This window comes from Rhinolophus hipposideros (assembly GCF_964194185.1).
Source record: "Rhinolophus hipposideros genome assembly, chromosome: 12".
Classification (NCBI taxonomy): domain Eukaryota; kingdom Metazoa; phylum Chordata; class Mammalia; order Chiroptera; family Rhinolophidae; genus Rhinolophus; species Rhinolophus hipposideros.
Genome location: NC_138058.1, coordinates 15720130 through 15741008, shown reverse-complemented (window position 1 = coordinate 15741008; position 20879 = coordinate 15720130). Strand labels below are relative to the sequence as shown.

Sequence of the window (20879 nt, the reverse complement as noted above, 5' to 3'; positions counted from 1 at the left end):
AACTGACTATTAAGTCAGCTCAAATGAGATATGTTTGACATAGTTTCTTCCTCTCAATTTTTAATGTAAAGAAACAAACAGCAGAAACATTCTAGAAGAATACATAAGAACCTATTAAAAGGAAACAAATTAACAAATAACTAAGTGACATTAGGGATGGTATCTTCCCTCACTTATGTATTCACAGGTCAAAATATATTGTTGGACAAAGAGAAGGCATTTGTGTTTGTTGGTTTGTTCATTTGTTTAGTTATATTAAATTGAATTCTGCTCAGGAAAATTACAGTTTTATTTGTCTGTCTATTTATAACATTTAGGAAACCATAAAAGCAGCATTTGAATCTGCCCAATTATATGCAGCTACATTTGAAAAGTTCCAGATATTCTTCAAGGAAAACGAAAGTCTTGATTTAGAAGCTCTTAAACTTCAGGAACCTGGTAAGTTTTTAAATTTTCCTTACTAATTATTAGGAATATCATTCATATTCTTTTTTATTTCATGAGCTGTTTTTTTATTGCCTTATTTTCTCATACACAAAAATGATTACTTTGATATTTGTCTCATGAACCAGCACTACTTTTCTATAAATTGTTACAGTTTCCCTCAACCCATTATTTTATTGTGCTGAAGTAAATTAGACATTCCATCTCTAAATTTAATACTTCAATATGCATCTCTAAAAAACATGTTCCTACAGAACCAAAATAATGTCACACCTAAAACAATAGCAATCTTTTAATATCAACATTTAGTCTATATTCAGAAACCCCCAAATAAAGCAATTTGCAGCTGGTTTGACCCAGAATCTAGTCCAAGAGCAGGTACTGCATTCAGTTGTCAAGTCCCTGAGGCTTAATGTGTGTAGAACTGAAGTGAACGGACAGGACGCTTACCCTGTGAGCTATAGTATAGCACCATGGGGGCAGTAAGGTATGCAGCCTGGCTCTTCAGCACACAAAGGAGGCCTAGTCTCATCCCTTAGATCTTCTACTCCTAGCCTTAAGCCCAAGGCCTCCTCATCTCCTGTTACCACATTCCTCACATTGGATGACTTTAATTGCTCACCAAGTTCCCATCAGGATGAGGTCACCAGACTCCCAAGTTGTCCTTAATCTAGTCCTGCTTTGGTGTGTCAATCCTGTCCCAATCCTGGCAACAGAGTCTCACCGGTGTTAACTCTTTGTTGGCCGGGACCTTAGAGTACACTGGCCTGCACTCCTACTGCTGTGTTCCTTCTTGTCTTGGAACTCCCCAGTACTTCCTAAACCTCTAAACCCAGTTGTTCACCAGAGGTTAATAGAAGGTAGCTTTGCCCCTTGGATACCATACCTTACCTGTTATCATATTCCCTCAAACTACACTGCCTAGAACCTATTACAGATGATTAATAAATGTCTGTTTAAGTGAACTGTCAGCCAGGGTGTCCCCTGGCCAGCCTCCAAAAAGATGATCAGGGGACAGGTTCTGGCTTCCTGACACAATCAGCCATATTTCACCACTAAATTCCTATAAATGTCAGTGTTTCCTAATCATTTCTACACCTGCTGAGCACTTAGGACATGATAGATACTGTGCTAAGCGATTTTCAGGTATCTCATCTAATCCTCACAATTCTATGAGGCAAGTATTAGGATTCTTATTTTACAAATAAGGAAATGGAGATATAAAGAGATAAGGAAAATGCAAAAATATGCAGCCAGTAAGTAAGCGGTTTAGAAACACTTTTCTCTGACTTGAAAGCTTGTGTGCTTAACTACTGTACACGCTGCCTCTGTCTCAAAAAGAGACAACAAATCTTATTTCTCTTCTGTCAGCTTTACTCTTTTGTTTCTTTATGGCTGAGTGACCATGGCCAAGAGAAACACAGTTATTAGATCAATAACCTTTATTGATCTAAATTTCTTTACGTATAAAATGAGAGTATTGGACCAAATTGGTGTTTCCCAAACTGGTGTTCCTTGGAACACTATTCTAAAGGATAATTCCATGGTACCTTAAAAAGACTTTGTGTTCAAACAAGTTTGGAAAATACTAGATTAAACAGTGCTATACAGGTTTCCTTACTGGAGGACTTCTCAGATCATTTGATAATGGAGGAGGTTTATAGAAGGAGAACAGGGAACGCTAAGGAAACCAATCTGACCCAAATGGAGGAAGGAATTGGAAATAAAGTTATCTAAATTTTACAGGCCCAGAGGGTACAGGATTTTGAAAGACAAGCAGAGTAGTTTAGTACTCTACATGTATTAGAAAGAGCTGTTTTTGACCAATAGTATGATAAAAGTGTATTCAAGCATAATCAGGTTTCCCCCGGTTCTGGGTAGATTGGAGAAGGGAGAAAATGGAGACAGGAATATCATCACAATGCAGCTGCAGCATATCTCAGATGCAGATTGACAAAGGCCTTGACCATGATGTGGGGGCAGGACTGGCAGAGGTGATGGGAAGAGGAATGGAGAGAACTGTAGCTATGCGTCATCTCGCGTGTCTCAAACTTTTATTGTTAATATGCTCAAAATGCTCTACTTTCCATGTAGGAAACCCTTAGATTAAGCCCAATTTCAAACCGACCTGACTCTAGAATCTAGTCCATTTCAGACTAGGTCTCCTAATGCAATTATAAGTTATTTTTGTCTGCCATCTCTTACTAGGAGCCAGAAAATATATTTACATATTTAATTATTCAATTCTTATTGTAAAACATATTTAATTATTATATATTAGTTTTTTATTGCAAGAATAAAATATAAGTCAGTTAATATTTTAAAGTTATACAAAGTACCCTACATATGGATAATAACATTACAAATATGTACATAAATTTATTCATGCAATGGTTTTTAATATATTTATAAAGCTTCTTCAAAATCTAATTTAATGTATCTTATGCTTTATATGAATTATTTTACGTAGATGTTAAGTTCTTTAGTGAACAACTGGAAAAATATCACAGACAGCACAAGGACGCCACAGCTCTAAAACCCACCAGAAATGTAGGCTTGCTGCTCATTGACACTAAGCTGCTAAAAGAAAAACTAATTCCATCACCTTTGCGATGCTTGGAGGTAACTATGAACTAAGAAACATTTTTTACAATTTTTTATAATCTCTACAATTATTTTATGATTTTTCTACTGCAAATAAACTGTATTTTCTAACATTGCAAATATTTAAAAATTTACATAAGTCTACTAGGCATCCTTAATTTCTAGGAAAAGTCTCATATTCTCCTTTCTGTCCCAAGCACAATAAGCTTTCAGATGAGGGAAGGGAGGGGACTGCAGGCCTTAGACACGCCTCTTACTCCTTCTTGCTCCTTTTTCCTTTTTGGAGCATTTCAAAGCTTTCTGTAGAAGAGGTACAAATGTGACAGCTTAGTGTCCTAGTGGGAATGCTGGTTCATTAAGATCAAGTTTAGGAGATCATTTCCTGATCTGAAACTGTCCCTAAAGATCTGATTATATTTTGGTGAGTTATAGAGCTGAGGAAATTCGTGTTCATTCTGCAATAACTTTCAGGTCTTCTTTGGGACCAGAATATCCCTATATATTATCAAATACCTCCAGAAAGACAATGGTATAAAACAGGATATAGCCCACTGGGTAAATCCAGCCTGCCACCTGTTTTGTAGGTATAGTTTTATTAGAACACAACTGTGACAATGTGCTTATGTATAGCATAGCCTATGGTTGCTTTGCTTTCTCACTACAAGGGCAGGGTTGAGCAGTTGTGACAGAGACTGTAGGTCCTGCAAATCTAAAATATTTACTATCTGGTCCTTACAGAAAATGTCTGTTGACCCCTCATGTAGATGACGGAAGACAGAGCTCTGTATAAAAGACTGAAGCCCTGAATGATAGTACCTGTTCTGTCATGTAATTTATTGTGTGGCACTGGGCTTTCTTCCAGAGCTTCTTCACCTCTTAAAAAAAATACGTAATTGGAGTAAATTCAATTTCAACAAGCAGTTTGAGCACTGTTGTATACCAAGTCAAAGAAAACTGATCTCAAACTGGCTTAAGCAATCCACACATTTATGGGCTATGCATCTAAAAAGACCAGAGAGTGATGGGCATGGGGAAAGTGTTACCAAGAAGCCATTTTTCCATTCTCTCTACTAAGCCTCCTGACTGCCAGCTTCATTATAAAGCTAGCATTTTCTCATTGTGAATGGCTGTCAAAAGCTCCATAGGTTAATTATTTCCTTGTTCATATACAGAAAAAGAAAGAAAGAGAGGTTGGGATTCTGAGCATCCATCTCTCTCAGCCTTAAACAGAAGTCCTGGGCCTCTATCTAATTGGATGAACTAAGGTCAGATGTCCACGCTTATCCAATGACATTGGCCAAAGGACCAGACTCATATTTGCTTGTTGATCAAGTAGACTTCATCTTTGTTTCCGAAGGAGAGATCAATCAATTTCCCAAACTGCATGACTACCACCCAGCGTGAAAGGACTAGAATTAATCCTGGAGAGAGTACCGCAATGTCCACTACAAAGGGCAAAGTAACAGGAAGGGTGCTCGCAAGAGATCAGAGAATTTAGGCAAATATTTTTAATAAGCTGTGCAATCTAGTTTGTTCTGGAAATGATCTTCAAAACCTGTCTTTCTTGTTGGTTCCTTTGACTAACAGTGATTTCATGTGTAAAAAAGTCCCTTTATATATACTGCTGCTTCCAATACTTGCTGATTAACAGATGTTCAGTTAGGATTTATCTAAAATATATAATAAAATGGATATAGTCAAGTAGTTATGATTTACATTTCCTTTTTCTTTCCTAGGTGCTAAATTATATGCTTCCTCGTCAAAGCAAGAAAAAAGTGGATGCCATTATCTCTGAGGCACAAGACGCAGAGTATAAACTTGAATTTGTTCCAACGACCACCATAGAATATGTTAACAGCTTAACATTTCTGGATGAAATTCAGGAAAGGGTGAGTTGATTCATATAACTCAATAGTCCAGATCTTGTAGTAGGTAATGAAGACAAAAGAAATTGAGAGATTGAAGGTCAAGAAATAGTTGTCAAAATGTCAGAAACCCTTTCAGACAAAGTAAGTGGATGCCCTATATCACAGCACTAATGACGGCTAACATTGATCAAACTCGTACTACTGGTCAGGCATTGCACTACATTGTTTTTACATATATTTCATTTTAAATCCTCACAAAAATTTAAGAAGTATGGATAATTTTTGTTCTTATTTTTCACATGAGGAAACAGGGACTAAAATAGGTTATGTTGTCCAAGATCACAGAACTTGTATGTGGTAGAGCTGGAATTTAAAATTGTGTCTCTGACTGCAAAGCCAAGGCTCTCAGTCACAGTTTAGTGATAAATGGTAATGGAATTGTAATCTAGATATTAGTCATAGTGGAAGTCTTGATCCTTAGACTATACGTATCTGCATAATAGCCAGGAACCTGACCATTGGAAATGAAAGAAACCCTTAAACAGAGAGGTAGGGTGGAGAGACAACAGTAGATATGGGGACTCCAGTGGTGCAAATGATGGGGTCAGCTCTCTTTCTCTCTCTCTCTCTCTCTCTCTCTCTCTCTCTCTCTCTCTCTCTCTCTTCCGTATTATTTTTTTCTCTCTGGAAACTTGGTTTCCTTCTCTCAGGCTACTCCTTTCCTGTGGCAGACAATCTAGCATTAATTTCAACAGTAAGTTCTTCATAACTTTCGAAATAGAGATAAATTATTTTCTTAAATCACTGGAAATTAAAGATATGTTAAATATAAAAAATATATAAAGTAAGATGTCATTAACAACTAGTCTGTTATATGTTGTTCACAGAATTAATAGTAAAGGCTATTTCATGTGCCTATAAAAGTAACAATTTTATTTATAATTTCAAGAAATAATACCTTCTCAAAGGGCAAATGATTGTGGATTTTTCTCAGGTTTACCTATACTTCATCCCAAGAATCTAAAGATGCCAGGCATTTATTATTCTTTGTAGTCATTAAGCCTCTTTGGACAAATAACACAACCCCATTTGAGCTAGCTTAGGCCAAGACGGGGACCCTACCTAAGGACTCAAGAGTATTTCACGGACCACCCCCACCCCCACACACATACACACACGCACCAAGAATGGAAGTAGGCTTCGGAACTCAAACAAGAGGAATGAGAAGGCTATAGCAAACCCAGGCAGTCCTCTCCCTCCATCTGTCTTCTCTGCATCTCTCGGAGGCTCTGCTTTGCTTCTCTCCTTCTGCAAACAGGTTGTTCCTCCCTCTTCATCCCACAACAGCAAACATGGCCACCCGCAGCTCCCAAGGTACATATTGCAAGTCTAGCTAGCCACCGAGAGAGAAAGAAAATCTCTCTTTTTTAGGCCCCTCCGCCCCGTTGTGTGAACTATGACAGGAAGGTAGGATTACACTGCAGAGATTAGACTGCTCCCACGCTGTGCTGCAGGAGCAGGAGAGCTGATGTGTTACATAGAAAACTCAGGCTGCGGCCCATCTCCTTCGGCTGTTTCTGCGTTCCTGGGTGGCATGTTGGGGAAGCAGCCTCCCTTAGGGAGATGTGCTGCACACAACAAACAGCTTCCCCTGGAGCCTCATTCATTCATTCAGAAAATGTAGTCAGCACCCACTTAGTGGGGTGCAGGGATTACAACAACGAGTAAATCTGCTTTCAAGGAGCTCAGAGTCCAGAATGAAAGCAGGCAATTATTATACAATGGATACGGTACAAGATACTGTTTTGGGACTGGGGAGGGGGTTGTGGTCACTCTTGCCTGAGTCACAGAAGGCTCTGCGGAGGGTATTTAAGCTATGTCCTGAAGTACGAGTATTCAGGTAGGCATTCCAAGAAGTGGGAAAACCACATGCAAAGACCCGAGACAGCATGACAAGAGCAGGATATGACAATTGATATGCCATGGAGAAAGGGTGTTTGGTGGAAAAAGCTGATGAACTGTAGCTAAAGCAGTATTTTTAAGGGTAGGAGAGAAGGAATGGGTTCTAGAGATGTTAAGTAAGTAGAATTGAAAGGACTTAGTGGCCAACTGAATGAGGGTCCAGCCAGAGAAGTCCAACATAACTCTTGGGTGTTTTTCTACAGTGAATGGGTAGACAGTGGTATCACTAACCAGTGTAGGTAGGGGCAGGCCATTTTTGAGAATGAAACAAGCACCATTAATCGCTCTGCCAGGACAAGTGTAAACCAGGACTCCCACAGAAACCTGGACATGTGCTTACTCTAAGTGCAGGGAACATGGGAAGACGAACTGATCTTGGTGTACAGAGATTTAGTTCTATTTATAACTTATATAAGAAGTTAGATACTCTCAGTTGAAAGTAACAAAAACTCACATAGTTAGCTTAGGAAAAGAGAACATTTATTCTGAGTTTGCAGGATATCTTCTGGAATATAAAGGCCTGGATAGAGCCTAGCCTTTAGAAAGGACAGAAGGAACTAGAGCAGCCTGGGGAAACCAAAAAGGCTTCTCTTTTTTCATCTCTCATCATTGCTCCTCTCTAGAACAGTGGTTCTCAAAGGGTGGTCCCCAAACCAGCAGCACAAGCACTGGGGAAATTGTTAGGAATGCATATTCTTGGGCCCCATCCTAGACCTCTGAATCAGAAACTTGGGGGAGGGGCTGAACAATCTGTGTTTTAACAAGCTTTCCAAGGCGATTGTGACACAAGCTAAAGGTTGAGAACCATTTCTCTAAAAGCATGTCTGCAGTTATCATCTCATGTTAAGGATTGCATTCTGTTTGCACATGAAAGCAAATGGCCTCTGCCAACTACAGTTGCCATGTTAAAGAGAGAGGTCAGACTGATCTGGGTTCTCTAGGTCCCAGTTGGATGCTGCTTGGTTCAGCTTATGGCCAGGAGGTTGGGTCAAGTTGTACAAACATGGCTGCTCCATCTATAACCATGTGGCAGAGGAGGGTTCCCCCCAAATTGACGTCTCTTGGCAGAAAATTAGGAGATACACTGTCCAATGAAGGTAGGCCATCAAAGTGAAGATGTTTAGTAGTAAGGTGGTGGTAGTAAAAGTATTTCTAAAAGGATAGTGTGAGACTCCCCATAGATCAGAGTTCTGAATCTCCTATGCAGCCAGGAACCTGGCCTGTCCGCAGCTCAGAAGCTGGGTTGGAACAATCACAGCTCAGCACACATGTCTGGAAGCTCTGATACTGTGACCGAGCTTCTTCCCAGCACATGGTGTCCCTGAAAATATCGATACCTTTTAATGCTACTAGGGAACAAAAGAGAGAAGAAAAAAATAAACATTTATAGGAATAATACTAACGATCCTCAGCTTTGAACAACTCACTTCCTGGGCCTGGTCACCGGTACTGTAGCTGTAACAGTCCCGACCACCCAGCTGACTTCAGCCAGTGTAATGCATGTCCACTCCTGGTGTGCCTTCTGTTCCCAGCAGGAGGCTCACAGCGCCCAGAGGCTCTCTCCTATTGGACAAAACCTAAGGGCCATAGTGGGACTCTGATACATTTAACCAGCAACTAACGTTTCTATTTAGATCGAAACCCTTGAAGAGGAATCCAACGTAGTGGTTCAAATGTACAAGCTCATTGAACAGTATCAAATTCTCACACCTCCTGAAGACTTCGCTGTATTTGCAACTATGAAGCCATCTGTTGTTGCTGTTCGGAATTCCATCGATAAATCCGTGGGTGACAGAGAAGCAAGCATTAAGCAGCTTTGTGTGTATTTGGGTAAAGATCTTGAAGAACTAAGCAATGAAGTGAACGAAGTAAAGCTGCTGGCACAAGTAAGTCAAGGAAGAATTTTTAAAAATAATCTGCGTTAAGTTTGATGGCGACCTTTTAATTAAACCTTTTAGGGAGCACATTTCATTTTAATGTGATTTAACTTTTACTTTTTATGGTTTTATTCTAACCAAGTAACAAGGTCTTTGAACTGCTACTTAAAATCAAGTGTTTCTAAACCTCTCTTTTAAGTAGTAAATTCCATATTGCAAGTAAAGCATATATGGAATATTGAATTTTCTTTCTCCTGGCTCGTATTTATTATTTTAAAATGAGTGTTTTTATAACTTATTAGCATATTTTAAGCTATTGTCACAATTTTAAAGTTTTTGTAGCCACATATTTGAAAATTTCCATTTAGGAAGAGGCAGAGGATAAAGTGATAAATTATAATGAAGAATATTTTGTTAACTTGCACTAATTTTACTTTACAACTGATATGGGGGACTTTTTCTTAAGAATTTGGAATAGACATCTGGGTGATTCTTAACTGAAGCATACATGACAATATGATTTTGTAACGATCCATTGTCTTATAAATATTGACAAACTTATCACAGAAGTATAAAACCATGTGAAATTATAATCAAATCAGAACAATAGGAAAAAAGTCAATATCCCTCAACAGAGGATTAATACACTGTGTTAGGGTACATCCACTCAAAGGAATGCAATGCAGACATTAAAGATTACAACATACGTTTACATGTATTAACATGGGAGTGTAAAAATAGCTAACATTTATTGTGTACTTACTATGTGTCAGGTATTAAAGTAGTTTTGTATTTTCACACAGAGAAACTATATATAACTGTACAATTCAGTGAATTATCAGAAGGTGAACATATTCATATGCCCATTCATATGCTACTGGTAGCCTTGGTAGCCCCTCTTATCACTAAGCTTTCCTTCCTCTCCCAAGGCAGCTAGTACCCTGAATTCTAACGCCACAGATTAGTTTTGCTTGTTTATAAACTTTGATTAAATAGAATCACACAATAGTGTGTCCTTTATTTGATTTTCTTTCATTCCTGAGATTCATCCACGTTGCTATGGGTAGAAATAGCTTATTATCCTTGTTGTCTTATGGTATTCCATCGTATGCCACAATTTAATTATCCATTCCACAATCTATGGATATTAGGGTTGTTCATAGTTTTTGACAATGATGAATAATGCTTCTAGGAATATTCTTATATACATTTGCATGTTTTAACTCATTTAAGCCTCAGAACACCTATAAGGTTTTATTATTCACATTTTGTAAGGAAACCAAGATACAGGGAGATTAAGTAACTTGCCCAGGGTCACACAAATAATAAACAAAGGAACCATCCTTCAATCTTAAGCAGTCCTGCTTCCAATGGTTAATAGTCTGCTATTAACTGTTGTACTATATACTATATTCATACAGAACAGACAATAAAATGTATGAATAATTATTCTTTGTTTAGAAGTACATGTGTGTGTATAAATAGATTGTTAGGGAGAACAAAAGTGCCAGCAAGTGCTTTATGTATAATCATGTATTTTAAAAGCCATGATATACTTCAGCTAGTGCTTCTTCTATAGAGGGTTTATAATTAATTCATTGTCACTGGAGCAAAGAACTGCAACTTCATTATTTCCACAATGATATCATCTTGCTGTCAAGACCACCACTTCTGCTGATGGAGGGAGTTGAAGAAAAAAATCTAAATGTGACAATTGATTACGCAATTTATTTCAGTTTGAAATGTTGATTTCGTTTTTTTTCGGGGGGGGGTTATTAGTTATGTCTATTTCATTTTAATTTGGTCTCTTTGGGACAGAGTCTAATTCAAAATCTGAACGCCCTATCAGGCACTTCTTCACCCTTGTCACCATCCCCTTCCACCTCTTGCTCCATAAGGGGAAATCTGCATTTCCTCCTGGTGGGTGGTGGGGAGGGGCATCCAGTCCTCATGCTGCATTCTGGACCACAAGTCTTCCAGGGCAGTTCGCTGTCAGCTAAGGGTCCTGGTTCTTTAACTACCGTGCCAGCCCCCGCTACTGTAATCTGTCATTTCTGCTATAGTCCACGGTCTTCATCCGAAGCTTTCTCTTCCTGACCTTGGACTTCTTATGGTCTACCAGTTCCCACTGCCAGAATCAAGGCACATGAGAACTTCATGATTCGCTACATACCAGTCCAAGCAATGAGGCACCAGAGAGTCAGCACAACCCCCTTCAGCCCAGACACTTCCCTTAGCTGTTTCCAATCAAGAATATGTTGCCATTATGAAGGCAGGGCCATGCTGTGTCAGAGATGGAATAATTGGTCTTCCCAAGCTATGGCTTTAATAGTTCTCAGATTCTCCCAAATCTGGTTAGGTGTTTCTACTGTGTTCCCAAACTTGTCTATTCCAATTCACTGAGTGGGGTTTCAAGCCCAACAGGTCAGCCAGAAAACACGTCTGCCCATTTTATCTTTATTTTCTCTCTTCCTCCTTTCTGTTTCCTTTATTGTAAAATGGGGATTTTCCTTACGTTATAGTCTCTTCTTTCTTTTCCCTATTGCATTCACCTCACTTTACCTGATGTCATATTTGTTGAAGAAGTGTAGGAAATGAAAGCAGATGAGAGAAAATACCAGGGGTGCCAAAAAATGTATACAAGTGGACACTTTGGTCAACATTGCTCAAGCAGTAGTTTGCTATAATCAGAAGTGTCTGGACACTGAGGGTAACCACTTTGAGCACCTCTTGTCATTGCAGAAGTCAAATGTGACTTTTATTCATCTTTTGTTATTGGTATATATTGAGCATTACAATTTTAGTACAGTTTTCCTTTCTTATGATATGTATGCATTTTTTGGCACCCTCTGTATATTAGGTACTATTTAAAAACATTGATACCCCATGGCACTTCTTTATACATTTCTGTACTTTTTACAATATATACGCATTGCTTTAAAGTTCAGGAAAAGTAAATATTTAAACATAATTTATACAAATCAGAGTGAGAAGAGAATTAGAAAAATATTTTTTAAATGTTTGTGAATTTAATTTAATGGTCTACATCAAAAAGTAGGAATGACTCATCAAAAACTGTCTTAATGTTACAGGATCCACAGATTTTGGATATCAGTGCTGACCAAGACAAAATAAAGTCCATGTTGAATGATCTGCAGTTAGTTCTTGATGATCTTCAGAAACGTGCATTTCAATATAAATCTTATCAGAAACATTTTAAGGTAATGTCAACTCTACATCTGTTTTTAAAATGTATACATGCAAATGGCATTGATGCTCAAGCACTTTCAACAGTGTGTCTGTAAACATTTAATGTTTGGACACCTATATGCTAGTCATTGTGCTGGAACAGTGTGAAACCAATGTGACCTGTTCCCTGCCTTTGAAGTATTTAAAGATTAGTACACAGGAGAGACAAAATATCTTTCTTATGAAAAGTAACTGTGAATAACAGATAAACCCTCAGACCAGACTATAATTTCTATGTTAAAATGTATGTGGATTTTTAAATGTGGTCAATTAAAGCCCCTCTAGTTTTTCCTAAGTAATATTCAAGTTTCTTTTACATTTGTGTGTGCTATGATTTCATGAATATTTCCTGACTTGCCCTGGTATGATGTGCCAATTCAATGAAAAGAAGGGAATTGACTAAGCCAGAGGATGATGGATCTAAGAGGTAGATTTGATAAAAGACATGCCTCAAAAAAAGAACAAAAACAAAAACAGAGAGAGAGAAATGAATTCAACTTATCAATACTCTAAACACCTATTAGGGAGAACCAAAACAAAAAAAAATAGAAAAGATTCCTACAGTCAAAAACCAGGGGGACCACCAGCACTGAGGGAAATGTTTTTCGTCTCCCCCAAAGTCTTGGAGGAGTGCCTGGATTTCACAAGGGAACACGTCTGTCTCTTCCAGAGCCCCAAGTGAATGTCCAGAAAGTGGTCTGAGGAGGTGTCACCTCCAGAGCCCAGGGGTTGGTGGAGCAATCTACAAAATCATGAGCGTGGCAATGTGTAGACAATGTGACTATTGCAATACTTGAGGCAGGTTTGTGCATGAGAGAACTAGGGTTCAAAGTTGTTTCCAGGTTGAGTTAATTCACCTACAAGATAGGAAAGTATTCAGTAGGAAGTGAGGTATGGAAGAAATATTGCTTGATAAAAAGCTGGAACTAACAACTAGGCACTCCGTGGATCAGAAAAAATAGCTTTGCTTGAGCCAGCATCTGAAATAGGAGGGTGTCCACTCCTTCCAACTCCATATCTATACTTGACTAATTCTTCCTTTATGATCACTTCACATCCAACCTTCCTTCTGAAGCTATCAGTCATTTGGGAGTAGGAGTGAAGGCCTAACTAACCTAGGAAATAATTTCTAATGCTTAGTGAAGGCAGGGCTAATGACAAGGTAATACCTAATGACAAGGTAATGCTGGCCTCGTAAAATGAGTTTAGAAGTGTTTCTACCTCGTCAATTTTTTTTTGAAAAGTTTGAGAAACATTGGCATTAATTCTTTTTAAATGTTTGGCAGATTTCACCAGTGAAGTCATCTGGACCTGGGCTCTTCTATGCTAGGAAGCTTTTGGTTACTGATTTGATCTCCTTACTCATTACTAGTCTGCTCAGTTTTTCTATCTCTTCCTGATTCACCTTTGGTGGGTTGTTCCCAGGGATTTATCCTTTTCTTATAGGTTATCCAGTTTGCTGGCATATACTTACTCCTAGTAGTCTCTTATGGATAGTCTCTTATGGTTCTGTGTATTTCTGTAGCATCAGTTGTAATGTCTCCTCTTTCATTTCTGATTTTATTTATTTGAGTCTTCTTTCTTTTTACTTAGTCTAGCTAAAGGTTTGTCATTTGTGTTTGTCTTTTTGAAAAACAAGACCTTAGTTTCATTGATTTTTTTCTATTGTTTTTCTGGTCTCTATTTCTTGTTTCCATTCCGATCTTCGTTATTTCCTACCTTCTGCTAACTTTGGGTTTAATTTGTTCTTCTTTTTCTAGTTCCCTGATGTGCAAAGATGAGTTATTTATGATATTTCTATTTCTTAATATCTGCATTTATCACTGTAAACTTTCCTCTCAGAACTGCTTTTGCTGTATCCCATAGGTTTTCGGTGAACTATGTTTTCATGTTCATTTACTTCAAAATATTTTTTGATTTCTCCTGATTTCCTCTTTGACCCACTAGTTGTTCAGGAGTGTGTTGTTTAATTTCCATATGCTTGAAATTTTCTGGCTTGCTTCATTGATTTCTAGTTTCAGGTAATTGTGGTTGGAAAAGATACATGGTATGATTTTAGTCTTCTTAAATTTTCTAATATTTGTTTTGTGGCCCATCACATGATATATCCTTGGGAATGTTCTGTGTATATTTGAAAACAACGTATTCTGCTGCCATTGGGTGAACTATTCAAAGGACTAGCTTATCACAGAGCTCATAATTTCTGTGCAACCAACCCCCTGGAGGTTCCTCCACCTCCAAGCCTAACCATTCTTAACACACTTAAGAAGAAAACACCTTCTTCAGATTTTCCTTCAACTTCTCTCTATATAGGGGTTAGAAAGAGGTGATAAACCAGCTGTCTTCTCCATGTTAAATCTCCCCATTTCCCCACACCCCTTCTTCCAGCTATGCACAAACATCTTTTTCCTCATCTGTCATCTAAGTATATAAACCCTAAAGGAAATCAGTGCATCTGAAGACTCATTTGTTTTCAAAAAAAAAAAGGCCAGGCATATATATGCATGTATGATCCAACTTGAGGAAAAATGCTCATGGTACTCTTGTAATATTTATGTTTTTGGAGAATATTTAAGTTCTAAGGAAATATAAAGAGTTATATTTTGTCACTCAAGTGGAAATTTGAATTTACATAGGTTTTGTGATTTTTTTTTTCATTTGTTACTGTTTCTCCTTGTCTTTCCCCATTTAGGATTCTCCCCACCCCCATATTCTGCTTCGTCACTGTATTAAGAATTACTAATAGAAAAATAATATAAGGTCTTCATATCTGAAAAATAAATAGTGCATTTTGTTTATTGCATTTATAAAGGTAGAAGTGTCCACATTTGAAACTTTGGAAGAAGTTAGTGCTGAATTAAAGCTTAAACAATTGCTCTGGGATTCTTTATCTGAATGGGATCAACTCCATCAAGAATGGTTACAGGTAAAAAAACTCAATTCTTAAATTATTGTTGTATTAGTTAAACTTACAATCCTAATAATGTGAATTATATATATTTTAAAATCTGGTATATTTTTAATTTCAATAAAATACACAATGCTATAATTCTATGGGAATTTTTATCCATTTGTTTAATGAAATGCACAGAGATCTTTTTGTCACTATAAACCATAGAGCAGAATGTGTTATTGGTAAGGCAGGCTTCTTGGGTCCTCCACTTAACAAGGCTAAATGAAGGACGCACCAAAGGATTTCATTTAACTGCTTTGTGAGTTTTGAACACAGTGTCATCATGATACACTACCCCCAAGTGTTCTTGAGGGTTGTAGGTTTTTACTTGTGATCTACACACTTTAGATTTCTGCTACCTTAGATTTTTATTCTTGTTGTCCTTTCAAAAAATAAGGAAGCCTTTTTGTTGACCATGATAGAATAGAATCAGAGTAATGAGATCTAGGATCTTCCCTTGAGATCTCAATAATAACTTCTCTTTATTAGAGAGCCAAGTCCTACAGAGTTTGGTTTCTCAGGTCTACCTTTATATTCAGATCTTTACAAGGGTCAGCCCTGTAGGAAGCAGAACAGATGACCATCCATACTTTCAAGTGTGATATGGACATGTTAGAAATACCATCAACTTCAGCAATACTGTTTTATACTTGCTCACTCATCCTACCTATGCTGGTACCTATAATTAAAACTCACATGTCTGGGTTAAACAACAATAATACAGGTAATGGTTCCCAGAAAATGTTTTAGCTGCTGGGGACAGAGTCCAAACCCTCACAGAGCTTACCTTTTTGTGGAGAAAACAGAAAAACAAACAAACATATACCAAAATAGCAGAGACTTTTAAGAGCACTTGAATAACTCAGTTATCACTTATCTCAGAAGTAGAATATGCGCCTGAGGAATAAAGAAGAAACTTAGAGAGATTTCTGATTATCACCATGGGTTAGAACAGAGGCTTCCAAAATGGGATGAATTTACCATAGGAAATGCACAAAAAGACCCATTGGGGTTAGAAAGAAAATGTTGAATCTGGAAAAAAAAAAAGAAGAAGAACAATGAAGGTTTACAATTTTTCTATTGCCTTCAGTCCATATGACCATCTGACATGTCAATATATGGGATCTTATATGATTATATAACTGAGAAATATGTTTATAGATGCATGTATATTTGGGGGTAGATCTTTAAATCATTTATATTAAAGGTATACATAATCAAATAATAGGAGGATACTCGATGAGACATTTCTAATTAGCAAGAGTAAAAATTAGCTATTTTTCTCCTTACAAGGTTTGCCCCTCTGGAATAAATTATAGGAATTGCAATACTGCATTTGATAATGTATGAGACAAGGACATGAAAGGAATAAACAAGTGATGCCTGATATACTATTGGCCATCTTAATAAGTAAAGCCATTTCCAGAAGTATTGAGTTGACTTGGATTAGCAATTTAACTACTGGAAAATCTAAGTAAAGTAAAAAAAAAATTATTATTTCGAGGTTGGCTTTTATCATGTCTTTTTATCTCTAATTTTTATAGTCCAAATTTGATTGCCTGGATCCAGAAGTCCTAAACAGTCAAGTGTCTAAATACGCCAAATTTGTGACTCAATTGGAAAAAGGCCTGCCACCCAACAGTGTGGTACCCCAGCTGAAAACTAAGGTGGAAAACATGAAAGAAATGGTAAGTTTGATAAAAATTATTTCCAAAACTCCAGGTCAATCAGTTCCTGCTTGATGCTAATTAAACCAAACTCAGGAATTGTTCCCTGTTTAAAATAGTCAGCTTTGCAGAGTGAGAAGAAACAATAGACAAATTCAATGTTTTGCAGAGGCACACACAGCATCCCTACCTTCAACTGGCCAGTTCATGCAGCTCAATACCTTGGTTAGGAGAAGTATTCAAAGTAAGTTTCCCAAGTGGTAGGGGAAATAGTGCAGGAGGGGGTTGTACTTTGTTTTCCCGAAAATAAGACCTCACCGGACAATCAGCTCTAATGCATCCTTTGGAGCAAAAATTAATATAAGACCTGGTATATTATATTATATCATATTATATCATATTATATATTATATTACATTATATAAGACCTGGTCTCATTTTATAGTAAAATGAGACCAGGTCTTATATTAATTTTTGCTCCAAAAGATACATTAGAGCTGATTGTCCGGCGAGGTCTTATTTTGGGGGAAACATGGTAGATCCGCCAAGATAGCAATCCATTCAGCCTATAGACAGCCAGACGAGACTAGAGCAGACTTGTCTATTTACACTACTGCACCAAACAAATATGCCGTTTTGCAGACGTGCCATGATGCGAGGAAGGTTGGGAAGCCTAGCAGTAGGTGTGCAGGGCTGGCTTTTTGAAATCCATCACTACTAAACCAGCACTTGAAATGGGAAGGGAAAGGAAAATGATTTTATCCTTTTAAGCACTTTTGTATTTTTTTAAAAGAAATAAAGGACTAAAAGAAGACATGGGTAGGAAAAAGTAAGTAAAGCTTTAGGCTCAATGAGAAGCAAATGTCCCCTCTTGAAAAGAGTGTTTTTGAATTTTTTTCCCCTTTAGCTTTACAATATCTAGTCAAAACACTTTTCAAAAGTTATTTACACCAGCTTCTTTATTCTTTATTGCTTTTAGTGTAGTTATATCATACAACTGTAAAGAAATACATTTGTCACAGTCTGCATTCCATCTTTCGTTTCTTTAAAATCCTGGTTGATTTCTTTTTTAAACTTGTAAACAGAAAAAGTCACTTTTTGTGGTGTACAGTTCTATGGGATTTTACAAATGGGTAGAGTCATGTATCCAACACAACAGTGCCGTACAAAATAGTTCCATCACCCCCAAATTCCCTTATGCTGTCTCTTTGCAGTCAGTTCCACCTTCCTTCCCAACCCCACGGCAACCACTGATCTGTTTTCTGTCCCTACAGTTTTTTTCTCTTACAGAATATGATGTAAATGGAATGATACAATAGGGAGCCTTTTAGGTCTGACATTGTTCACTTAGAAAAATGCATATAAGATTACCCAGAATACATAACATACTTTTATAACTAAAAAATAAAAAGACAACTCTTTAAAATGGGCAAAGGATTTGAAAAGACATTTCTCCAAAGAAGATAACATGAACAGATGCCAAACATCATTAGTCATCAGGAAAATGCAAATTAAAGGCACAATAAGATACCACCTCACCCTCACAAGGAAGCCTATGATCAGAAAGACAGGTTATATAACAAGTGTGGGCAAGGATGTGGAGACATTGGAACCCTCATGTTTCTGGTGAGATTATAAGGTGATACAGCCTCTTTGGAAAACAGTTTGGAAGGTTCTCAGATGTTACAGTTACCATATTACCAAGGTATTCCACTCCTAGGTATATACCTAAAAGAATTGAAAACATATGTTCACACAAAAACTAGTATATGAATGTTCATAACAGCATTATTCGTAACAGCTAAAAGTGGGAAAAACCCAAATGTCCATCAACAAATGAATGAGTAAACAAAATGTGATATACCTGTACAATGGAATATTATTCAGCAATAACAATGAATAAACTATTGATATATGTTATGACATAGATGAACCTTGAAAACATTATACTAAGTGAAGAAGCCAGTCACAAAAAGACTACATAGCACATGATGTCATTGATATGAAATGTCTAGGATAGAGACATCCATAGAGAGAAAGTAGATTCGTGGTTATCAAGCATTGTGGAGAAGGAGAAATGGGTAATGACAGTTAATGGGTATGGGGTATCCTTTTGGGGTAATGTAAGTTAAATAGTGGTGATAGTTGTGCAACTCTGTGAATTGGAATATTTTTTTGAGAAAAGATTCCTCGGTGTTGTTACATGAAGCAATAGTTCATTAATTTGTATTGCTAAGTAGTACTCCATTGTATAGATTACCACAATTTATTTATCCATTCACCTGTTAAAGGACATTTGGATGTGTCCAGTCTTACAGTGATTATTAACAAGCTGCTATAAACATTCATGTACATTTTTTATGGATTATCTTTTTAGTGTAGTATTTAAAAACTTTTTACCAAAACTAAAGGTCACACAGATTTTTCTCCTGTATGTTCTTCTAGAAGTTTTATAGTTTTGCTTTACATTAAGGCATATGCTTCATTTTGAGTTATTTTTATATAAAATATTAGATAGGTATTAAGATTTACATTTTTACATATGGATTTCCTGTTGATCCAGCCCCACTATTTGAAAATACTGTGCTTTTTTCATTGAATCTCCTTCGCACCTTTGTCAAAAGTTAGCTGACTATATTTTTTAGTCTGTTTATGTACTCTCTATTCTGTTTTGTTGTTTTGTAAATCTATTCTTTCCCCAATACCACACTGTCTTGATAACTATAGCTAGTAAACCTTGAAATCAGGTAGTATAACTTCTCCAGTTTTGTCCTTTTTTTCAGAGTTATTTTGTCTATTCTGATTCTCTACTTTTACATATAAATTTTAGAATTAGTTTATTAATATGTACAAAAAGTTGCTGGGATTGGGAGGTGGGGGGCAGTTGTTAAATCTGCAGACCAACTTGAAGAGAACTGACACCTTAACAGATTGAGTTTTCCAATCTAATACCAGCATATCTCTCCATTTATTTAGGTCTTCTTTTATTTTTTCATTAAAGTTTTGTAGTTTGCAGCATACAAATTCTGCACACATTTTTGTTAGATTTATAACTAAGACTTTTTTTAATGTTATCTTAAGTGATATTGTCTTTAATTGCAAGTTCTAATAGTTCATTGCTGGTACATAGGCATACTATTGAGATTTATATATTGATCTTATATCTTGTGATCTTTATAAATTCACTTTTTAATTTTAGGAGCTTTTGTACATTATTTGGAATTTTCTATGTAGAAATGTAGAAAATCATTTCATCTGTGAATAGAGATGGTTTTATTTCTGCTTTTACAATTAGTAGGCCTTTTATTTGCTTTTTTTTCTTTTCTTTTCTTTTTTTTTTTTTGGCTTATTGCACTGGACAGGCTTTCCAGTACAACATTGAATAGAAATGGGGAGACAGGACATCCTTGCCTTTTCCTGATTTTAGGGAGAAAGCATTTAGTCTCTTTTAAAATATGATGTTTTTTATAGATGTCTTATATTAAGATAAGGCAGTTTCATAGTTTCCTGAGAGTTTTTAAAATCATAGATAAATGTTGAAAATTATCAAATGATTTTATGCATCTATGATCATATGGTTTTTCCTCTTTAATTTATTAATACTCATATGGTGAATTATATCAATCAACTCAACTTTCATATGTTGAACCAGGCTTGAATTTCTGAGATGAACCTCACTTAGGTCATGATGTATTTTTTATTGTATATTGCTGGGTTCAGTTTACTGATATTATTTGAGAATTTTGTCTGCCTCTATTCATGAGGGACACTGATGAGGGACCAATGCCTTACATGAGAGTTTTTATTGCTTCCTTCTCTGACAGTAAGTCTTTTGTTCCAGAGCGAAGTTAAAAAGAGATGGGTCAGTTAGAGTTACAGTAGTGCCTGCTGCTTCCTTCCCCTGCCAACACCATAAGACAGGCTTTCTTAGGAGTCATCTCAGTCTTCTCTATGAACACCTCTACATTTGTAGCCCCCAGATACTTCACACTCTCATGCTACCCTACATTAAGCGGATATCTATATCTATATATCTATATTTATATTTGTATCTCTCACTCTCTCTCCATATATATATATATATACATATATGCATATACATATACATATATATACATATGTATGTTTCAAAACAACATAATGATTGGACCCCCCAAATCTACTACCTATCTGACATTGTACATAGCTGTTACAATACCATTGACTATATCCCTACATTCAGTCTTATTCAATTTATTATTAAAATTTAGCTGAG

General features: G+C 36.7%; 1 protein-coding gene across 1 annotated transcript in view; it reads left to right on the top strand.

Moving 5' to 3' along the window:
* Positions 1-20879, top strand: part of DNAH6 (dynein axonemal heavy chain 6) — a 248391-nt gene that overhangs the window by 55235 nt on the left and 172277 nt on the right. Inside the window, exons 12-18 of the mRNA XM_081069736.1 lie at positions 318-438; positions 2915-3066; positions 4785-4937; positions 8513-8764; positions 11848-11976; positions 14817-14930; positions 16502-16645. Coding sequence (XP_080925862.1) covers positions 318-438; positions 2915-3066; positions 4785-4937; positions 8513-8764; positions 11848-11976; positions 14817-14930; positions 16502-16645 — 1065 coding nt within the window. The remainder of the gene's footprint in view (positions 1-317; positions 439-2914; positions 3067-4784; positions 4938-8512; positions 8765-11847; positions 11977-14816; positions 14931-16501; positions 16646-20879) is intronic.